Source organism: Gopherus flavomarginatus, chromosome 2 (assembly GCF_025201925.1).
Source record: "Gopherus flavomarginatus isolate rGopFla2 chromosome 2, rGopFla2.mat.asm, whole genome shotgun sequence".
In the NCBI taxonomy this organism is placed as follows: Eukaryota; Metazoa; Chordata; order Testudines; family Testudinidae; genus Gopherus; species Gopherus flavomarginatus.
In genome coordinates, this window is record NC_066618.1 from 117,438,895 (window position 1) to 117,461,830 (window position 22,936).

A 22,936-nucleotide genomic window follows, 5' to 3' on the forward strand; every position below is an offset into this window, starting at 1 on the left:
TGGCCCCAGGCCTCCGTTGAGGATGGGGAGGAGGGGGCTGGCCCCTTCCTGCAGGAAATAGAGTGACCCAAACCCAGCCTGCTCTGCTCCCCGGCTTGAGGGCGGAGGGAACCGCCCTTCCAGCACTCGCCGGCAGTGTGGCTTGGAGCCAGGGGAGCAGAGCAGGCTGGGGCCGGGTCACTCCACTTACTAGTGAGTGCAGGCCTGATTGCTGGAGTCCTCAGTGGGGGCAGGGCTGGGGCGGGGAAGGGAAGAGGCGGGGCTGGGGCGGAGCAGGAGCAGGAGCAGGAGCAGGGGCCGTGGGGAAGAGCATGCAGCTGCGCAGGGCACCAGGAAATTTCTTGGCGCACTATGCAGCTGCATACTTTGTGTATGGGTAAGGACAGCCCCACTGGAACCCCTCCTGAGTTCTTGTGCTTGGGGAAGTAGAAGGAAGAGGCAGGTGAAATCATGTGGGACAGGGTACAGTGGTGAATTGCAGAGAACTACAGGCATTACAACTGATTGATTTTCTCAGCATTTTTTTTTTTTAAACTCAGGGTATGTCTACATGGCAACTAGATACCTGTGGCTGGCCCATGCAGACAACTCGGGTTCACAGGGTTTGGGCTGCAGGCTTGTTTCATTGCTGTGTAGATTTCTGGGCTCAGGCTGCAGCCCAGGCTCTAGGATCCTGCAAAGTGGTAGGGTCCTAGAGCTTGGGCTCCAGCCCAAGCCCAGAAGTCTATACAGCAAGGAAACAGCCCCACAGCCTGAGCCCCGTGAACGCAAGTCAGCTGGCAAGGGCCAGGCGTGTGTTTAGTTGCTGTATAGACATACCCTAAACCAAAACCCATCCAACCCAGGCATTACTTTGATCTAGCCTGAAGTATGCTAGACGCTTTACAGAACACAGTAAAGGCATGAACCCTGCCCAAGAGAGCTTCCATTCCAAATGTACATTTATAATATTAAAAGTTATAACTAGTAAAGAAAAGGTGGAAGCATGGAGGAGTAGCAAAGATTATGGTTAACACCATGCAATTGCTTGTTTATCTTTGTCTGCATGTTGCAATAAGCAGGGAATTTGATGTAGTGCAGAAAGCTGAACAACGAGATCAGAAGGGTTATCATAAAAGCTGTAATCCCAGAGTGAAGGTGGGGACTGGAAGAAGAGGCAAATTGGGACATGAACCACAGCTCCCTGTGTGTGCAGAAAGCATCTAGCACATTTAAACAAAACAATAAGAAGTGAAAGAAGAAGGAGATGGTAGAACAGTGTTTCCCAAACTTGGGAAGCCACTTGTGTAGGGAAAACCCCCTGGCAGGCCGGGCCGGTTTGTTTACCTGCCGTGTCCGCAGGTCTGGCCAATCGCAGCTCCCACTGGCTGCGGTTCACTGCTCCAGGCCAATGGGGGGCTGCTGGAAGGGAGGCGGGCCAAGGGACGTACTGGCTGCCGCTTCCAGCAGCTCCCATTGGCCTGGAGTGGCGAACCGGGGCCAGTGGGAGCCACGATTGGCCAGACCTGTGGACGCAGCAGGTAAACAAACCGGCCTGGCCTGCCAGGGGTTTTCCCTACACAAGCGGCATCCCAAGTTTGGGAAATCTGGGGTAGAAGATAAAAATCTGACCTTTCTACTATTTTTTGCTGATAGACTAAATATTTCAAAGACCACAGAGATGAAAAGGACGGAGGTCTGGCCGTGGAAGGTGTAGGGTAACCAGATAGCAAGTGTGAAAAATTGGGACGTGGGTGGGTGGGGGTTAACAGTGTCTATATAAGACAAAGCCCCAAATATAGGGACTGTCCCTATAAAAATCTGGTCGCCCTAGAATGGCGGAAGGAAGGAAGAAATGAAGAAAGAAGGCAGCAGAAAGGGGATCAGTGGTGAAAAGTAATGAAGGCAGGGACAAAAGGGCAGGGGAGAGGGAAGAAAGAAGGTCACCAGAGACAAAGGAGCAGGTGAGATGGAGGAGTAAGAAATCAAACACGCAGTTAAAAGGCAGAAGAACACAGTACAGAAACCAAGCAATGCAAGGAAGTGGTAAGTCAGCCTGTTATCTAAATGAGGCAAGTGAATCATATGAGAACTCATGGGATGGGTGTGAAGTTGTGTGGTGATGACAGAAGGGAGAAGTCTACAGGCTCTAGAGGTCATGTCTGCTGATCAGTGGAGTCCCAGCAGCTCTTTTAAAAATCAAACTCCTGTTTTGGTGTCTGGTGGAGAGTGAGGAGATAGGATCCAGGGGACCTCCTCCAGCAGCTGTAGACTCAGGCAGCAGAGCAGGGTAGTGTAGCAGTTGGAGGGAACGTGGAGTCTCAACTTATGGACAATATATAGGTTCTCATGTAGCCCTCCTACTCATGGCTGTTCTGGTGTTAACTTGTGTTTAAGGTTATAAACAAGTAATCTTTTGACCAGAGGCATCAAGCACTATACCGAAGAAAGGCCACAACTGATCTTCAGGTATGAGATATTCATCAGTCTCATCTGTGACCAACTGGGAAAATGTCTATTATTTTTATGAATATTATGTGTGACTCAGTTCCTCTGCTCAATTTTGTATTGCAGCCTGTCTGAATCAATGAAAGCTCTAAATAGGATATTACAGAACTTAGCAAGACAGGTAAAGGAAAGAGACTCCTTTGAAGCTGGGTAACAATGGCTAGAATAACAAGTGATGGGAGAATTTACCTCCCTGGCTCCATCCAGGCTAGGATATTTTACTTTTACCCGGGTAAAGCCTCAAATCAAAAGGCCTTTACCAGTTAAAAAGGTACCTCTGCCAGATAGGAAGGGGCTTTTGGGATGAGCTCAGAGGCTGGCCAAGGATGTATCAATGAAAAGGCTGACAGACAGAGACAAAAAGATTAGGCAGCAATGCAAGCACTGTCAATTGGTTCTCCAAACTCACAGACAGGGAATATACCAGACCTGCCTGAGCTATGGATAGAGATGCTAAGCTTAGGTAAGGGAATATGCATGTAAAAGCCTCTTTGTTATTTTATATCTACTTTTCAAAGCACTGTGCATGCTGTCACATAGGCTCCCAAAGAGAAACCCTAACCAATAGCCTTAGTCTCATAGGGATTATTCTTTAGTGGTTTCATCTCTTTAGTAATTCCCTCCAACCCAGGAGCAAACGATCCTTCTGTTCAGTTAAAACTACAGCTTACACTAGCAGTTCTCTTTTGTTTCTTTTAAGCAGTAGCCTTACCTCAAAAGCTCTGTTTCCTTATGAAGTTTCCCAGCAATCTATTTAACAGTTAACTTAGGGCATCTGAAAAAGGTCATTTTATTGCTTCTCCACAGGTTCAATGCCTCATTATTATGACTACAAGTTAAAGCAAAGGGTTTATGCACATCTTCACATTATTTTCTCATTTTTTAATTTGCCTTTAATTTTGTTTGGCCAAACATGAAACAGAATCAATTTCAGTTCTTTGAGGTTGCACTGCTACCACCTCACTTAAGTGGACAAAAAGTATGAACTGCAACAAATATGCACCCATCCTCTTTTCTTAGAATGAGGAGGGCTATGAATTTTCATAGGTCATGCTATCAGTAGACCTCTCGAGAAGTTTTAGTCTATAAAATGCTGCCGCACCTATAAATGAGATAGGAAACCAACGCTTGTTAGCCTTAAGTTATTGTAGCTGTTTTATCCCTTACCTGGTGATCATCATACCACCTCTTCAAGAATTCTTCTAAATCAAATAGTAATAGCAAAAGTAGTATGGTAAACTGGCACCCCCTGTGCAGTATTCAACACACACCACAATCATGGGCATACTCTGAACTTAGTTGATGCCAGACTAGTGGACCCAGGAGAAATTCTGACAGAAACAGACAAACACAGCCATAAGTAACCCCTAAGGAAATGGCCCCTCTCAAGCATACAGTAACACTGCCCTCCTTTTTCCATTTTGGTCAGACTTCTTGTTTTCTTTACTTCTTTGTAAATATCATCATCTCAGGCAGCCATCATCTTACTTGTAGGTCAATGACGCAGCAGCAGCAGGGCCATGCATAAAATGTTCAATGTCCCCCCAAACCAGTCATTGATGGTCACAAGTGATTTGTGGTCACCAGTCACAAGTCATTTGTGAAACAGGGTAGTGTGTATCACAGCAAAGTTTTTTGGGAAATCCAGAGCACAAGGAGCTCTAGACGTGGATCATTATTTTGATTTTCATGTAAAGAAAGAGGCTTTTTTCTTCACTAGGATTTTAAAACATCTTCAATAGTTTTGCCGTGTAAAAAGTTTTTTGTTGCTTATAACGTACACAAAAGATACAAGCTAGGCACACATACTTATATAACTGGATTTTAAAGCACCAGTTTTTTTGCTTTGTGATTTTTTTTTTCTTATTTGCTGTGGCATGGACTTGAGAGTATTCAAAATGAGATCCTGAAAGTAATCAAACAAGGCAAATGTACTCCCTTGCCATATAATACACATTTATAATGAAATGATACAGTGAAATTCCATTTATAGTGAAATAGAATGAAAGTCCAAATGTTTAAAAACTATTTCTGACATGGCACTTTTGCAACCAGTCTGATCCCAAAGTTTATTCTGTTGCCAGTTTGGATACACCATGCTAATGGAAATGCAGGTCATCCTCACAGAAATGGCCAATTGGTGAAAGAGCTCCAGCCTCCAACAGCACACCTTGCTAACTACTGACTGATGTTAATGTGTAGAAATAAGAAAAAGGATTTCCAGATTTCAAAGAGAGAACAGTAGGAGTACATAGGAAATACCTATGTGTAGTCTTTAGAAATGTGTACACGCTTTTAAAATAATGAGTAATATTCATGCTCAGCCTGGAGTTGCAAAGCACTAAAAACTTAATCTGGTCCCCCTGCCTAATTGCTATGTTCTAAATTCTACTCAAATTTGATTTAATTTTTTTTATTTCATTTTTATTAAATTACTAAAGATTTTGAGGGGGTGAGGGGCAAGGGAAAAGGTTTCCAAGTCCAACTGAAACAAATCTGGGTATACATTACAACAAAATACAACAACAAATATGCAACTTACCCAGTACCAAAATATGCAGCAGCATTGACAATAATGATCAACAAATCCCAAAGGTTTGTAATGATATAACAGGATGCTTTGATATCCTTTTGAGAATCTAGACCTTTGTGGATTGCAAACATTAGAAATGCAGCAAGTAGTTGAACTCATGTCACACGTCTTCTTTAACAACGAAAAAATGAAAGGAAAACAATCCTTCTCCGTTTTCATGAAGTCTCTGACTTTTGACTAGATTCATGCAAGATTTCAGCCCTCAATTATGTCAGATTAAAGGCTTTTCAAAGCACCAAGAGCACTTTCAACTAAGTTGAATAGTAACTCCTGTCTTTCTCTGCTCCGTTTTAAAAGAGAAACTCATGTTCTGAGCTTTTGAGTTGAAGAAAGAGGAAACCACAAGGAGGAAGTGCAAACGGTTGGTCAGGATGGTCACATCTGAATAAAAGGTTAGCATTTTCAGGAGAAAATAAAAAAAAATAAAAAATAAGATTCCATCTCTAATACTGGACTGCACACACATTGCTTTAGTTTCTCTTCCCCCACACACAGCAAAATCAATGAGAGTTGCACACTTCGTTGCTTCTATAGCTGAGTGCATTATACACACCAGGGACAACTTGCATCCTTACATTCCACTTTACAAGATTCCTGGGAGCCACATTCCTCTCTGTATTTCAGCAACTCCTGAAACCTCCCTTCTAAATCCTCTTCTCACACCAGGGGTTCTGTGTGCCTCTCATTCCTCTTACCATACCAGGGATCCTCACTGTCTCCCCATCTAGAGGTTCTATTTACTCCTTTTCCCATGCATTGCTAGGTGCTCTGTGCCCGCCTGCCCCCATCTCCCCATACTAGGGACTCCATTCTCCCTCTCTGTCAGGCATTGTGCGCACCCTATTCCCCATTATGCCTCCCTAGTCCTCCCAATCCCCATTCTTATTTCCTTCCTTTTTGTCATTCAGGGTGTCAACATGTTAAACTCTGTTGGGCCATGCCAGTGGGATATTATTACACTGGAAAGTGTCAATGGCTGCCATCCACTGGTTCTTGGAGCTACAAAATTTACAGAAGTGGCTGAAGCTGCTGGCTGTCTCCCTCATTTTCCTCTTCTGGTTTTCCAATTTCCCCCAAAATTAACAGGATTCTGCTGCTGATGCCTAGAACATTTGCTGAAGTTTTGGCATTGATGGGATGCAATGTTCAAAAAATTAGCACATTGCGCCCACACAGAGAAATATTACTGAGCTGAGTATAGGGTCTTGAAAGCTTCGCCAGTGAGTCTTGTGAGAAAGAATTTGAAGTGCTTGTAACGCAAGTTTTACCCAATACGGATTTATTTTAATTGATTTTTTTTTAAAAAGTCAGAGAATATGGAAAATATAGATTCCTCCCACTCCCAACACCATCCTCTTCTTGATTTCAGGCAACAGCTCCAATACTTGCTGATGAGTTAACCCTTTCAACTCCCTCAGGGCTGCAGAAGTGGCAACTGCTATAGGCTCCAACACCTGTCACAACCTACTACAACTGTCATGCAGGTTTAATGGTGGAACTGGGACAGACAGGGAAGATATAGGGAAAGGGCAGTACTGAAGGAATCTACACGTAAGGACCACATTCCCTGGATTCTGCAAAGCTCTGCTCTAAACGGGGCTCACTGCATCACAGGCTACCTAGGCATTTCTGCCACTATGCAAAACCATCAGCCATTCTCCACATCCACAGAATAATCGTGAAATGTTGCAGATGCCACTGCAGCGCTGAAGTAGCAACAGCAGCCATGGAATAGCTACACTGCCCCCAATTACACAATGTATCACACCTCTGTAAGACCCCTTTGTATCAAGTTTGTCTAGTAGGGCTTTGCATCAGGGGATGAGAAGAGGGTTTGTCATAAACAGATAGTTAAGGGTTAATAGAACAGGAGTACTTCATATCTCTTTTGACTGTAAAGGGTTAACAAGTTCAGTGAGCCTGGCTGTCACTTGACCAGAGGACCAATCAGGGGACTGGATACTTTCAAATCTTGAGGGAGGGAAGTTTGTGTGTGTGCTGTTAGCGTTTGGTTGTTGTTCACTCTCGGGGCTCAGAGGGACCAGACATGCAACCAGGTTTCTCTCCAATCTCTTTGATACAGTCTCTTATATGTCCAGAATAGTGAGTACTAGGTAGATAAGGCGAGTTAGGCTTATGTTTGTTTTCTTTATTTGCAAATGAGTATTTGGCTGGAAGGAGTTCAAATGTGTATTTGGCTGGAAGGATTTTAATTTGTACTTGTATACTAAGGCTGGGAGGATATTCCCAGTGTCTATAGCTGAAAGACCCTGTAACATATTCCATCTTAAATTTACAAAGATAAATTTTACTGTTTTTCTTTCTTTAATTAAAAGCTTTTCTTGTTTAAGAACCTGATTGTTTTTTTATTCTGGTGAGATCCCAGGGGACTGGGTCTGGATCCACCAGGGAATTGGTGGGGAGAAAGGAGGGAAGGGGGAGAGAAAGGTTAATTTTCTCTCTGTGTTAGGATTACTTTCTCTCTCAGGGAGAGTCTGGGAGGGGAAGAGAGAAGGAGGGGGGAAGGTGAATTTTCCTCTCTGTTTTAAGATTCAAGGAGTTTGAATCACAGTGATCTTCCAGGGTAACCCAGGGAGGGGAAGCCTGGGAGAGGCAACGGTGAGGGAAAGGGTTTACTTTCCTTGTGTTAAGATCCAGAGGGTCTGGGTCTTGGGAGTCCCCGGGCAAGGTTTTGTGGGGACCAGAGTGTACCAGGCACTGGAATTCCTGGTTGGTGGCAGTGCTACAAGTACTAAGCTGGTAATTGAGCTTAGAGGAATTCATGCTGGTACCCCATCTTTTGGATGCTAAGGTTCAGAGTGGGGAATTATACCATGACATTGGTGTGCAGCGAGTGGGATAGATAGATAAGATAGAGTCCAAAAGCCAGTGAAGTTTTTATTTCTCTCCCTGCTAGCTATCTGCAGGCAGACTGAGGTTTGGATTTAGAAGCAAAAGCCAGTAGGATTTTTTCTTTCTCTTTCCCTGCTAGCTGTGTGTAAGGCAGGCTAGAGGAGATTGTTTTTAAAAGCAAAGGTCTGCAAGTTTTTTGGTCTCTCCCTTCTGAGTACTCTGAAGGCGAAGGCAAAGGCATTAGGGTTTAACAAGAATCTTTGTTAAACAAAGAAACTCCAGTTGTGAGTCAGCATACACCAGCAAAACACATTTGCAAATGAATGGGGTTTTTTTCTTTCTAACTCTGTCGGAAATAGCTAGGTAGAAGGAGTTTAAAAAAGACTCTGTTGCTAAGCAACCCTAAGGAGGCAACAGAGAAGCAGAATTTCAGGCACTAAACAGCAGAGGGCGCCCCAACACAAGAAAGCAGAAACCATGACTACCAAGGACACCCTGAAACAGGAACGGGCAAGACTGCATGCAGAGGAACAAATCAAAGACGCAGACCACAGGTGAGACATGGAAAAGAAACAACAAGAACTAGAAATAAAACAAAAAGAGATGGAGCTGAGAGAAAGAGAAAGAGAGGCTGCCCATAGGAGAGAGCTGGAGATAAAAGAAAGAGAGAGGGAAGAGAGGGGAAAAAGAGAAAGCATGAACTGGAATTAGCATGAGCTAAACAGAATAACACAGCCAACCCTAACAACTCTTCTCCAGTTATTGTTCCACATCCCAAGAAATTTCCCACCTACAAGGCAGGTGATGACACTGAGGCCTTCCTAGAAAATTCTGAAAGGACCTGCCATGGGTATGGCATCTCTGAAGACCAGTACATGATAGAGCTGAGGCCACTGCTCAGTGGACCCTTAGCAGAGGTGGCGGCTGAAATGCCTAAGGAACACATGAACGATTATAAACTTTTTCAAACCAAGGCCAGAATCAGAATGGGGCTAACACCTGAGCATGCCCGTCGGAGGTTCAGAGCCCTAAGGTGGAAACCAGATGTGTCATTCACCCGACATGCCTACCACATTGGAAAGAATTATAATGCCTGGATATCAGGAGCCAATGTTAAATCTCTGGACGACATGCACCTCCTACTACAATTGGAACAGTTCTTAGAGGGTGTTCCTGAGGAAATAGAAAGGTACATCCTAGATGGGAAGCCCAAAACTGTAACTGAGGCAGGGGAGATTGGAGCCAGATGGGTGGAAGTGGCAGAAAAGAAAAAAACTACTATCAAGGGGAGCGAATATCACAGGGGTCACACTGACAATAAACCCTATACCTGAGGACAACCCAAGACCCCACCTACAACCCAAGAAAAGCTGCCGACTCCCTATTCTCTCACCTCACCAATCTCCAGTAACCCACCTCGGCCCACTGACCAGTCAGCTGGGCGATGCTTCAGTTGTAATGAACTGGGACATATAAAGGCCAACTGCCCCAAGAACCCCAGCCGAGTGCAGTTCACTATATCTCCATCACTCCAAAGATCCCCAGGCCCAGATGCCTCTCAAATACCCTCGGAGCGAAGGGAAATTTTGAGAGTGGGCGGAAAGAAGGTTATCGCGTGGAGAGACATGGGGGCACAAGTGTCAACTATCCACCAATTCTTAGTGGACCCCAAATTCATCAACCCAAAGGCCCAAGTGACAATCTACCCCTTCATGGCACAAGCTGTAAACTTGCCTACAGCTAAATTACCTGTCCAATACAAAGGCCGGTCAGGAATGTGGACTTTTGCAGTCTATAACAATTATCACATCCCCATGCTACTGGGGGAAGACTTGGCCAACCAGGTAAAGTGGGCCAAGAGGGTGGGAATGGTTACACGCAGCCAAGCCAGGCAAGCTTCCAGACCCATCCCTGTTCCTGAGCCGTCCACAGGGCCCCGTCTGTGTTAGCAGAGACCCAGACCGAGGTAGTGGATCCGGATCCCCTGCCAACGACTGCAACAGCCACAGTACCTCCAGTCCCAAACCTGGACCTGGAAACGCAACCAGCACCAGAACCATTGCCAGCACTGACGCCAGCGCTTCCAAACGCATCTTCAACCCCAACGCCAGAGGGTGCCAGTGAACCTGAACTGGCAGAAGCAGCGGACAACCATACCCAAGAGGCTCAACCAGAGCCTGAAATACCACCTGGTGCACCAGCAGAGAGCGGTTCACCAGCCACGAAAACAACCCCATCACCTACATCGCTTCCCGAAGGACCAAGCCCAAGTCCACAGTCTAAGAAAGAACTGGTGTCTCCAGCCTCCAGGAAACAGTTCCAGACTGAGCAGGAAGCAGATGACAGCCTTCAGAAAGCTTGGGCGGTGGCACGGAGCACCCCACCGCCTCTCAGCTCTTCTAACCGATCCCGGTTTGTTATAGAACAAGGGCTTTTATATAAGGAGACTCTTTCTGGTGGACACCGGGAAGACTGGCATCCACAAAAACAGTTGGTGGTTCCAACTAAATACTGAGGGAAGCTCTTAAGCTTAGCCCATGATCATCCCAGTGGCCATGCTGGGGTGAGCAGAACCAAAGACCGGTTGGGGAAGTCCTTCCACTAGGAGGGGATGGGCAAGGATGTTGCCAAGTATGTCCGGTCTTGTGAGGTGTGCCAAAAAGTGGGAAAGCCCAAAGACCAGGTCAAGGCCCCTCTCCAGCCACTCCCCATAATTGAGGTCCCATTTCAGCGAGCAGCTGTGGATATTCTGGGTCCTTTCCCAAAAAAGACACCCAGAGAAAAGCAGTACATACTGACTTTCGTGGACTTTGCTACCCGATGGCCGGAAGCAATAGCTCTAGGCAACATCAGGGCTAAAACTGTGTGCCAGGCCCTAACAGACATTTTTGCCAGGGTAGGTTGGCCCTCTGACATCCTTACGGATTCAGGGATTAATTTCCTGGCCGGGACTATGAAAAAACTGTGGGAAGCTCATGGGGTGAATCACTTGGTTGCCACCCCGTACCACCATCAAACCAATGGCCTGGGGGAAAGGTTTAATGAAACTTTGGGGGCCATGATACGTAAATTCGTAAATGAACACTCCAATGACTGGGACCTACTGTTGCAGCAGTTGCTCTTTGCCTACAGGGCTGTACCACATTCTAGTTTAGGGTTCTCACTGTTTGAGCTTGTGTATGGCCACGAGGTTAAAGGGCCATTACAGTTAGTGAAGCAGCAATGGGAGGGGTTTACACCCTCTCCAGGAACTAACATTTTGGACTTTGTAAGCAACCTACAAAACACCCTCCGACACTCTTTAGCCCTCGCTAAAGAAAACCTAAAGGATGCTCAAAAAGAGCAAAGGGCCTGGTATGATAGACATACCAGAAAGCGTTCCTTCAAGGTAGGAGACCAGGTTATGGTCTTGATGGCGCAACAGGCCCATAAGATGGAAGCATCATGGGAAGGGCCATTCACGGTTCAAGAGCGCCTGGGAGCTGTTAACTACCTCATAGCATTTCCCAATTCCTCCCTAAAGCCCAAAGTGTACCACTTTAATTCTCTCAAACTCTTTTATTAGAGAGACTTACAGGTTTGTCAGTTTACAGCCCAGGGAGGAGATGACGCTAAGTGGCCTGACGGTGTCTACTACAAAGGGAAAAGTAACGGTGGCGTGAAAGAGGTGAACCTCTCCACAACCCAGGAATGTCTGCAGCAGCAAGAAGTCAAGAACTTGATGCACTCAATGTGAACAATCTTGTAGTTGTACATAATTAGTAGCATATGTAAGGGTGCATGTGTTTATTGATCTGTTTATTCTAGAGTTCTAGGGAGAAATCACTGCCAGTGAGGTTCCACACTGTCAGCGATTTGGGGGGCGTGTCATAAACAGATAGTTAAGGGTTAATAAAACAGGAGTACTTCATGTCTCTTTTGACTTTAAAGGGTTAACAAGTTCAGTGAGCCTGGCTGTCACCTGACCAGAGGACCAATCAGGGGACAGGATACTTTCAAATCTTGAGGGAGGGAAGTTTTTGTGTGTGCTGTTAGTGTTTGGTTGTTTTTCACTCTCGGGGCTCAGAGGGACCAGACGTGCAACCAGCTTTCTCTTCAATCTCTTTGATACAGTCTCTTATATGTCCAGAATAGTGAGTACTAGGTAGATAAGGCGAGTTAGGCTTATGTTTGTTTTCTTTATTTGCAAATGAGTATTTGGCTGGAAGGAGTTCAAATGTGTATTTGGCTGGAAGGATTTTAATTTGTACTTGTATACTAAGGCTGGGAGGGTATTACCAGTGTTTATAGCTGAAAGACCCTGTAACATATTCCATCTTAAATTTACAAAGAAAGAACAACAGTAAAATTTTTCTTTAATTAAAAGCTTTTCTTGTTTAAGAACCTGATTGTTTTTTTATTCTGGTGAGATCCCAGGGGACTGGGTCTGGATCCACCAGGGAATTGGTGGGGAGAAAGGAGGGAAGGGGGAGAGAAAGGTTAATTTTCCCTCTGTGTTAGGATTACTTTCTCTCTCAGGGAGAGTCTGGGAGGGGAAAAGAGAAGGAGGGGGGGAAGGTGAATTTTCCTCTCTGTTTTAAGATTCAAGGAGTTTGAATCACAGTGATCTTCCAGGGTAACCCAGGGAGGGGAAGTCTGGGAGAGGCAACGGTGAGGGAAAGGGTTTACTTTCCTTGTGTTAAGATCCAGAGGGACTGGGTCTTGGGGGTCCCCAGGCAAGGTTTTGGGGGGCGGGGGGACCAGAGTGTACCAGGCACTGGAATTCCTGGTTGGTGGCAGTGCTACAAGTACTAAGCTGGTAATTGAGCTTAGAGGAATTCATGCTGGTACCCCATCTTTTGGATGCTAAGGTTCAGAGTGGGGAATTATACCATGACAGGGTTATAGGAGAAGGATCTGCCTTTATGCCTCCATATTACAGGATATACCCATAGGAAGCGAGTTGTATGGTGCCCGGGCTCCAGCAATATTCAGGGCCCGGGGGCTTGGCTCCACCAATGTTTGGGGCTTGGTCTTTCCCCTGGCCCTGCCTGCCGCCCCCACGCGCCTCCCCCAAGTGTCCCTCAGCCCCCACTTACTACCTCCGCTCGTCTTCCCAGGTCCCTGGAGCAGAGTGGTCCCCATCTCTCCCCTGAAGCTCCATGCTGACTCCCTCCATCAACTGCCCCCACAGAGTCCTAGTGCCCCCAACCACTACTGCCAGGGCAGACTGACCTTGAGCCTGCCCTTCCCCCTCAGACCCTTTCATTTTCCAATGCGACCCTCCACCATCAAAGGGAGCGCCCCTCAGCCCCTGCTCCTGCCCCATGCTGGACAAGGGGGAGCTCAACCCCTAGTGAGGCTACAGTGAGGGGCAGGAGCAGGGGAGAAGGCACATATGTGTTGGCAGCCCCCCTCGCCCCGGCACCCACCACAGGGGAGAGAAGGGGGCTTCCTGTATCTGAGAAGGGCCCCAGGAGCACATGCAGTGACAGTGGTGCGAGGTGAGTGTGGTGCAGGGGGTAAGTGGGGGGGGGCCTCCCCCAGAGCTTGCTACTGCCTGCGAGGAGAGGGCTGGGGGGAATCCTCCTGTCTGGCCCTTGCTCCGGGGCAGCCTGTCTGCATCCCAAATTCCCCAGCCCCAGCCCACCCCAGAGCCCTCACGCCCTGCACCTCAACCCTCTGCCCCAGCCCTGAGTCCCTCCCACACCCCAAACCCCTCATCCACAGCCCTTACTCCTGCACCCCAGCCCTCTGCCTGAGCCCCTCCCACACCTCAAACCCCTCATCACCAGCCCCACCCCAGAGCCGTCACATTTTTACATTATTTTAAAAAATATACAGTAACTCCTCACTTAATGTTATAGTTATGTTCCTGAAAAATGCTACTTTAAGTGAAAAGATAGTTAAGCGACTCCAATTTCCCCATAAGAATTAATGTAAATGGGGGGTTAGGTTCCAGGGAATTTTTTTTTGTCTGGCATTATATATATATATATATATATACACACACACACACACACACAGTATGCATTTTAAACAAACAATTTAATACTGTACACAGCAATGATGATTGTGAAGCCTGGTTGAGGTGGTGGACTCAGAGGATGGGATATTTCCCAGGGAATCCCTTACTGCTAAATGATGAACAAACAATCGGCTGAGCCCTCAAGGGTTAATGCATTGTTGTTAATGTAGCCTCACACTCTACAAGGCAGCAGGAATGAAGAGGGGAGGGAGGAAGACAGCATGGCAGAGAGATAGACAGAGACATACACCCTATGTGAGAGAGAGAGACTTTGAGACAGCAGCTGCTGCCAGCAAGCTCCCTCCATTCTGATCCCTGTCATGTCCTCCCCTCGCCCGCTCTGTGGAGATGTGGGGGCAGGAACAAGGAGGGAGACACCCTGACAACAGCACTCCTCTCTCCTCCACCCCCAGCACATAGGGTGCAGACAGCAAGTGTGAAAAATCAGGACGAGGGTGGGGGGTAAGAGGAGCCTATATATGAAAAAAGACCCCAAAATCAGGACTGTCTCTACAAAATTGGGACATCTGGTCACCCTACCTGCACAGCAAGGAAGTGGCTCCTGGAGCAGCTCCAAGGCAGAGAGCAGGAACAGCACAGGGCAGTGTGTGGGAAGGACACCTGAACTGCCCAGCAATTGATAGCCTGCTGGGTGACAGCCTCACAGGGAATTTAGGGGAGCTGATGGGGGGCTGTTGGCCCACCCTGGTTCCAAGCCCCCACCAGCTAGCTCCAACAGGCTGCTCAATCTGCAAGCTGTGGACAAAGCAGGCGGCTGCCAAACAACACTATAAGGGAGCATTGGGCAACTTTAAACGAGCATGTTGTCTAATTCAGAGGTTCTCAAACTGTGATCCATAGACCACCAATGATCCACGAGCTCCATTCAGGTGGTCCGTGGATAGTTCTCTCTAAGATGCACTCCTGGGCGGCCACACGAGAGAATGAAGGGCCACCCACCTAATTAGTGGAGCCATGCAGGCGTGGCTGTTCTAATTAGGTGCCTGGACCCTGGAGAAGATGCACATGTAAGGTGAGGTGGTGGCCTTGGGGAGAATAGGTAGAAGGGGGCAGTAGTGTGAGAAGAGGGGGTGGGGAGAATTTGGGACATGCAGGGCTACGGCGGCCAGAGAAAGAGGCTCAGGGATGTGGCTGCTGGGGAGAGACCCCCTTCCTTCCCAGTTTCAGCTCTGTGGCTGTTGTGGCAGAGGAGAGACCCCCCTCCTTTCCAGCCAGAGCTCAGGGGCCGCTGCGGTGGGGAGAGAGGGAAAGGACCCCCCCCCTTCTTCCCAGTCCCAGCTTGGGGGCTGCTGCGGCAGGGGAGAGAGGGCACATCCATTGCATTAGAAAGGTTAAGACTACTGATATTAAAATATGAGTTGTGTAGGAAACTGTGTAGGTGCTTTTACGTGTAGGAAAAAAAAGTTTATTATTAGTTAGGGGGTTTTTTTTATATAGCACTTTTATCCAAAGTGCTTTACAATAGTTAGCTAACGGTACATACAACATTTGAAAAGATCATTAAGCGGTCCGCCAAGACCCTCAGCAATTTTCAAGTGCTCCGTGGAAAAAAAGTTTGAGAGCCACTGCTCTAATTGATCAGCAACATAACAACAAAACAACGTTAACCGGGACAACTTTAAGTGAGGAGTTACTGTATATTGGCTTACAAGGCAGGTGGGGAGGGGGAGGATTTGGAACTGTTCTGGGCACCACCAAAAATTATACGAACCTGCCACCCCTGGATATACCTCTTAAAGGGTTCGTTCATACCTAATGAAATTAGCAACAAGCAAGCAGCTGTTTATCAGCTACAACACTGCTCTCAAGGCAGTGGGTTTTATTCTACATGTAGTCCCTTACAGTTGATATGAGTTAGAGAAATTAAAAACATTACATGCCTAGCATTCTGATCTTTTACTGGACCATACCGCTTTTTATAACTATATTTAGTATAGCTCCAACACAATAAATCTCCTCACTTAGTACAGAATTTGGCAGTTACGTAGCACCTGTCTCCAAGACTAGTTGAAACAGACTAGAAGACATAAATTTTACATCAGTTCAAGGCACATTATTTTAATTCTTTAATGCCTTGGAATGCATTTGTCACAGTTCTTTAATTTTCAAAAGGAAATAATTTAGATCAAGAGTAGCTATCTTAACAAAGCTAATGCAAATAAATGATTTGACCTACCTCATCTCTTTTGGTGGGTAATACATTTTTTTCATAAAGAAAACAAAGTTTATATTTTAGGCATTATATTTAACTGTTCTTACTTCATTGTCAGTGGAAGGGGGGCAGAAACACCTCTCCAATTCCCTAGAATGCAATGCAGAACACTGTTGCACTATATTTGGCCTAAGGATAAATTATGCATATTATTTATTGGTACATTTCCAAGCACTAGTTTCTACCAAAATTAAAGAAGTTAACATAACTGTAAATTACAAACTAATTAAGTTGTATATCAAACTTGATCAATTTTAAATCAATCAAATACTTCTATTAGCTTCCAGTATCTCCAAATTCTCAGCAACCCCCAAGTAAGTTTCAAACAGCTCACCTGTAACCTAGTAACAGGCCGTATTCATAGCAAAGGAGTATTTACACTGCTAAAAATCCACACTGGAACTTCCCCCATTTTTTAAACCTCAGCCTCATGCACTGCCAAAAAAAAATTTTTTTTAAAAATAATCACATGACAGGGCAAGAAATACAACCACCTTTATGAAGGCCTTATATTTTAGAACTTTAAAAATCTTTTACAATATAGCAAGCATGAAGCAACTCTTTAAAAGTGTGACCAAGATTTTCAGAAGTGACTAGTGATTTTGAGTGTCTCGATTTTTCGGTGTCTAAGTGGAGATCCCTTTAAAAGGACTTGATATTCAAAGCGTAGATGTTCAGTAGTTTCTCAAAATCAGGCCCCTTTAAGGAGTCTCCAGTTGGACAGTCCAGAATCACTAGTTACTCTCTGCATAGGCAGGGGTCCGCCTGCATAGATCCATGTGCAGGATCAGGGCCCTGGTCAAAATTATGAATGAGGATATGGAAGGTGGAACTGAGATCAATCTGAATTTATACGTTAAACCAATTGGATACAGATAGGATGCTATAGAGAACAAAAACCAACTATATTTAGTAGGCATGAGTTTATTTTAAGTCTTTGTGACAATCTTCAGTTATAACTGCTCAGCCACCAACTTAACATTGCTCAGACAGGAAATGTTGGGAAAGTGTTTGCTGCCAGACCACAAAGTAGTTGTGCAGTCATAACTTCAACTAGCCACACCAAACCGTGATTAGAACCAGGCTCCTCATCCTTCTAATTCAAACTCACTTCTATACTCACTTCTTCCACATTACCCTCCACTGTTAACTTTGTACTACCTAGGGCTGCCACCTTTCTAATTGCGGATAACCAACCCCACCCCCCACTGCCCCCAGACCCCGCTTACATTGCGCACTCTTCCCTCCTCTCACCCCCCTCACTTGCTGGATTCTCTCAAGAAGCCGGTCTGCAGGTAGGAGGCAGCTCTGGCTGAGCAGAGGCTGGTGTCGGTTAATGATCCGGTGCCTTGCCCTGCCCTCGGTAACCGGACTTTTGGTTCGGGTGCCATTTAGGGTTGCCAGATCCCCTTTTTTACTGGACTTTTTGGTCAAAAACCAGGCACCTGGCAAACCTAAATGATACCCGGACACAGAAGCCAAAAAATTGACTGTCTGGGTAAAACCCAGATGGTTGGCAATCCTAATACTACCCCTAAGATTTAGATGAATGTTTATGGGGAACCAACAAGCAAACACTAGACAAAAGATTTGAGACTAATTAAAACCATCATGATCCTGCATACAGGAAAGCCCACTACAGTGTTTCAATGCTTAATTAATGCTCAAGATATTTTCTAAAGAAAGCGGGTGATTTAATACCTTTTTATTGGGCCAAGTTGTGTTGGAGAGAGAGACAAGCTTAGACAGAGCTCTTCAGGTCTAGGAAATGTACTCAGTTTCATAGTTAAATACAAGGTGGAACAGATTGTTTAGAATAAGTAGTTAACACATATTTCAAAGAGGACCATTCAAGGTCAAGTGGCCAGTTAACACCCCTCCAGCCATAGGGGGGAAATGTGGTGATGGTGGAGGCTGCGGGGGATAGGGGGTTATAGATTGCTGTAATAAGCCATAAAAGCAATAAAAATATTAACTCACCCACCTTGTCTAATATCCTGGGATCAACAAAGCTACAACAATATTGCATACAAGATATTTTATTTAGGTAAGGCAGGTCCAACCATTCTTTGTAAGAAGCCAGATAACTAGAAGGCAAGGTTCCTAGCCAGGCTGGACTGCGGTTCCAATGAAAAGACTTGACCTTCAGTCTGTGTCTGCAGGACTAGGACTGGTAAAGAGAAAGTAACATTTAAATTCTGCGCAAAATAAATCTAGAACTTATTGAGACAATATTAAGGAAACTCAAGGCTGCCATTTTTACAGAGTTACTTTTCAGAGTGGTGCCACATGTGCGATCTATTTCGGAACAGCATCAGTTTTCTAACCCCCTTGAAATCTTTCATTAAATGTTGCTAGTGTCCACATTGCATATTTGCTTCTCTAGTGATCTCAGCTAGAAAGTCTAAGCTCCTCTTTTTGAGCAGAATTGTCGTTTTGCACAACGCTAATAGAATAACTCTTGATAAGGCAGGTGGTGCAAGTACAGCTTTATGATTCATTATGATGAGAGTTTAGTCCAAACTAAATTCTGCAAGGGGCATATTGTGAAACTGAAAACATGTACAGTAACTCCTCACTTAACGTTGTCCCAGTTAATGTTGTTATGTTTCTGATCAATTAGAGAACATTCTCATTTAAAGTTGTGCAATGCTCCCTTATAATGTTGTTTGACAGCTGCCTTCAAGTCTCAATCAGTGAAAAAGAAAGTATCACTAAGTGTTTTACATAGAAAATAAAGGGCAGTGGGAGGGGAGACGGTGGCAGATGGAATAAAAAAAAATAATTGTTTTTCAAAAATCACAACACATTTGCAATGAAGTCAAGATACAAAACTTCTAAAGACGATGTATACATAACCTAATTCAAAATAAAGGTAGTTAATGAGCTGACTAACAAAGTCATCCCCCTTAATTTTTGTGAAAGTACTTGGGTGAACTTTGAACTGTAGAGTATCTACATCAGGGACCAGCAACTTTTGGCACGTGGCCCATCAGGGTAAGCACCCTGGTGGGCCGAGCCAGTTTGTTTACCTGCCGCATCCGCAGGTTTGGCCGATCGCAGCTCCCACTGGCCACAGTTCGCCGCTCCAGGCCAATGGGGACTGCAGGAAGCGGCAGCCAGCACATCCCTCGGCCTCAGGGTGCTTACCCTGGCGAGCTGCATGCCAAAGGTTGCTGATCCCTGATCTACATTTAGGTGACTTGCTTATTCAGTATTAATAAACAGCATCTAAAGAAAAATACACTAGGGATCTGCTGTGTGCATTAGCCATCAAAAGTTCTACAAGAATTAGATTTGATCTCATGAAACTTGAGGGGTTGAGGACTGCCATAAAAAAAAAAAAAGCTGTGTCCAACAACATTACAGGACAATATTAACTGAATTTAAACAAAATCTCAAGTTCTTTCAATCATCTTCCTCAAAATGTTGCCTTTGTACAGTTTAAAAAAAAAGTTAGCTTGTCTAACTATCAGAACAAGTGTGAAAGAAATGGCACCCCAATTTTTTTCTTTAAATCATGCTCTGAATGTATAGTTTCTGGATTGTTCTAATTTAAAAAAAAAAAAAATTATTTGTGTTTCTATCCCCCCCCCCCAATATTTTGACTGGGTAAAAGAAACAAAAACATGCCCTGTCCTCTGGTTCAAGCCTTTAGAGGCATAATACTGAAGACGGAGAGGAAGGATGGTCTGCTGGTTAAAGCATTGGACTGCAACCCACACCACTGTTAAGTGACTTCCGGTGTGATCCTGGGCAAGTCTTGAGCAGTGTACAGTCATGGTATGCTGTTGATCTGCACAGGGCCTCTTTATGATAACCAGAATAAATTATTATAAGAAAAAAATATTTTGTTCTTTAGCAAGTCAAAACAACAGCAGATATATATAATAGCTTATGATCATGTCCTTCACTGTGCCTGTGACTGGCAGATCAGTGGCAACAAGCTATAGTGAAATTTTATAATGGATCCAGTTTACTGGCAGTCAGTTCTTAGAGAATGAACTTGAAAGCCTTCCTGTTTGTTGCTTAGAATACTGGATTGATGCTATTAAATACGATATGACTGCTATTAATATTTAACTGTGCTCTTGTTGCTAGTAAGTATTAATCACTGAAAATTCCTCAGTTACTAAAGAACTGCTTCAAATAAATCTCTCATTGGCATATCATTCTTTGAGATAGTAGAGATTTTTTTTTAAAGTGAGACATCTTGACCCACACTGCTCAGATTAAAAAGCAAACATAAAGAAGAGTGATTAATTTTATTCCCAAAGTCTATTGTATTAATTAGGGCTAGTAGTAGCAATATTATATTGTTAGTTTATTATCTCTGTTGTTATGTCTCTACAAGGACTTTTAGTATTTTGAGAACTTTTGGAAGAAAACTAGAACTTTCATGCATGTACAGCAGTTCAGACTGTTGCTCCTCCTCTTTAGCTCAAATTTAATTTTGTATGTACTGGGCAACATACATTTCAGCTAGCCCCAAAGGAGCTGGATTTCACTGTCCAACACATGCTGGTCGTGTCAAAATAAAAAAAGTACCAACACTGTCTTTAAAAATAAAAACAAAACACTGATCTTAACTATGGATATTTCTCCCCTAAAAATACCAGACAAAAAACATCTCAAATTGGTTAGGGGAGCAGTATAGAAAAATAGCCAGAACCATTTTAATAACAAATTTTGTTACAGTTTTTTCAGGAAGTTTAACTGAAATAGTTAAAAGAGCACCTCTTGCCCATGCTATAGCTCCAACCAATTTTAAAACTGGACCAAATTTTTGGAAAGATTATTCTAGTATGGTACAGACATGGCCTCAAGAGATGTGTTTTGTGAATGCACCCATGTGCAAAAATTTGGATACAAACTTGAGATTCTGTGATCTGCTTCTCGATTCTCCACAGTATGTTTAAATTCAAATACATTCTACCTGTAAACACAGACACATATTCTTGTCAAAGTTTGGAGACATTTTATAATAGTTGAGCAGAGAAGCATCATGGCAAATTAGAAACATCACTCAAATGTATCAATTGCTGGGTAGTTTAAGTATAGTGTCTCAGCAAAAAGCACAGAATACCATAATCTGAGTCAGATTAAGCAGCTTCTCTCAGAGCTTTTAGAAGTTTCACTTAATGAAAATAAAGTTTCCTATTACTCTAACACACAAGCCTATTTCCACTAGAGAAATAAGATTTTCCATCAGGTCAAGATTACAAGGTTGTCAAATTGAGTGGTTTCAGTTTAGTCATGAGAGCAGATTTTTCCCCACAGTAATTCTGTGTTACAGTCTAATTAGCCCAACACTGGAATAGTTGATAGAACTGCTGGAAAGAAGAGGGCAACTTGCATCAATGTTATTATTTCCTCACTTTCACATCTAAAGACTTTAACCCAGAAGTGTAAGATATAATGGCCATGAACCATAGGCAATGGACATTAAACCTAACCCCTCCTGCATGACAATTGAGCCATGAACTGAATTGTTTCCACAGAAAAACAAAAAAACAGACCTAGATTAGAAATGCCTCAAAAAGTTGACTGAAGGAAGGTCATGGGAAATGTTTCAAGAACTGCATAGAGAAATTGGCCTTTACTGAGAGGATTGCAAAGAACAGTTGTGTATCGGTTCAGATTTTCTCATTAATAAATTGTTCTTAGTGGACTTTCTGCATGAGAATAGCAAATGTTCCGATCACTCCTTTCAGCACTGACATAGTTTGTTCATATTTAAGTAAAAACAAAACAAAAAAATCCCAATGCAAACAGCGGCAACAAGCATATTTCTATCAATCCATTCCCCACTAGACAGCACCTGTGCAGCCAGCTCCTATCTATAGCCCTTTCCTGCCATCTATAAGTGTTTACAGAATTAGGTCCAACTCCTGCAAGAAAAAGGAGGCAAACTCTGAACCGGGCTGCCCCACGATCTCCTAGAAGCCCGCAGAGTTGTTCCAATTTGCAGTTGCAGTGCCAGCCAGTGGGGACCACAAGCGTTGGGTTTCAATTGACTTTCCTGACCCCACAGTTATTGCAAAGGCAAATTCTTCTCTACCTGCCAAAGCCCCAACCGGAAGCCTCCAAAGCTCGTCTCGCTCACCGCCAGAAGTGAGGCCAATAAAAGCTCTGACCTCACCCCCTTTTGTCTCCCTGAAGCCCCCAACACGCGCAGGTGACCCCAGCAGCAGCTAGCCCCCCACCCCGCAGCTGGCTGACCAGGCCAGCCCCTGGCGAGGCTCTGCCCTCGCACAAGCCGTTTCCCCGGGGGCTATGCGACGACGCGCCCGTGCAGCCTCACAGCTCCCGGGAGAGCTGCTGGCGCCCTGCCCGCACGCCCCTTCCCCCGCGCCCGCCGCCTCCTCCTCCCACCCAGGCGGGTCCCTGCCGCCGCCCGAGTCCCACCTGCCGGAGACACACCGCGCAGGCCGGGGGGGTCATGCCCGCTGCCGCCCGCCTCAGGGGAGCCGCTCCCGCTGCAGAGCCATGGCCGGGGCAAGTCAAGTTAGTTTCCCTTAAGGCAGCAGCTGCCTTTGCAGCTATGGAAACCGCTTCAACTTCTCTGCCCGGCCAGGCCGGAGCGTCTCCTGGGTCCTAAAGCTGACCCGGTGCGGGGCTGGTTGGGGGGCGACTCCTCTCCTGGACAGGGGCACCTCTTGGGTGTCCGGTAGGGTGACCAGACAGCAAGTGTGAAAAATTGGGACAGGGGAGGGGGTAATAGGAGCCTATATATGAAAAAGACCCCAAAATCGGGGCTGTC

At 45.1% G+C, this 22,936-nt stretch overlaps 1 protein-coding gene across 4 annotated transcripts in view; it reads right to left on the reverse strand.

Moving 5' to 3' along the window:
• Positions 1-22,667, reverse strand: part of LOC127043930 (palmitoyltransferase ZDHHC11-like) — a 101,809-nt gene extending 79,142 nt beyond the window's left edge. Inside the window, exon 1 of one of the 4 annotated variants that reach the window (XM_050938220.1) lies at positions 22,597-22,667. In XM_050938220.1, coding sequence (XP_050794177.1) covers positions 22,597-22,617 — 21 coding nt within the window. In that variant the 5' untranslated portion in view covers positions 22,618-22,667. Of the gene's footprint in view, positions 1-5,029; positions 5,341-16,220; positions 16,274-22,581 lie in introns of those variants that run through there. The other 3 variants (XM_050938219.1, XM_050938221.1, XM_050938218.1) reach the window with 3 other exon arrangements.
• Positions 22,668-22,936: the final 269 nt, after the last annotated feature.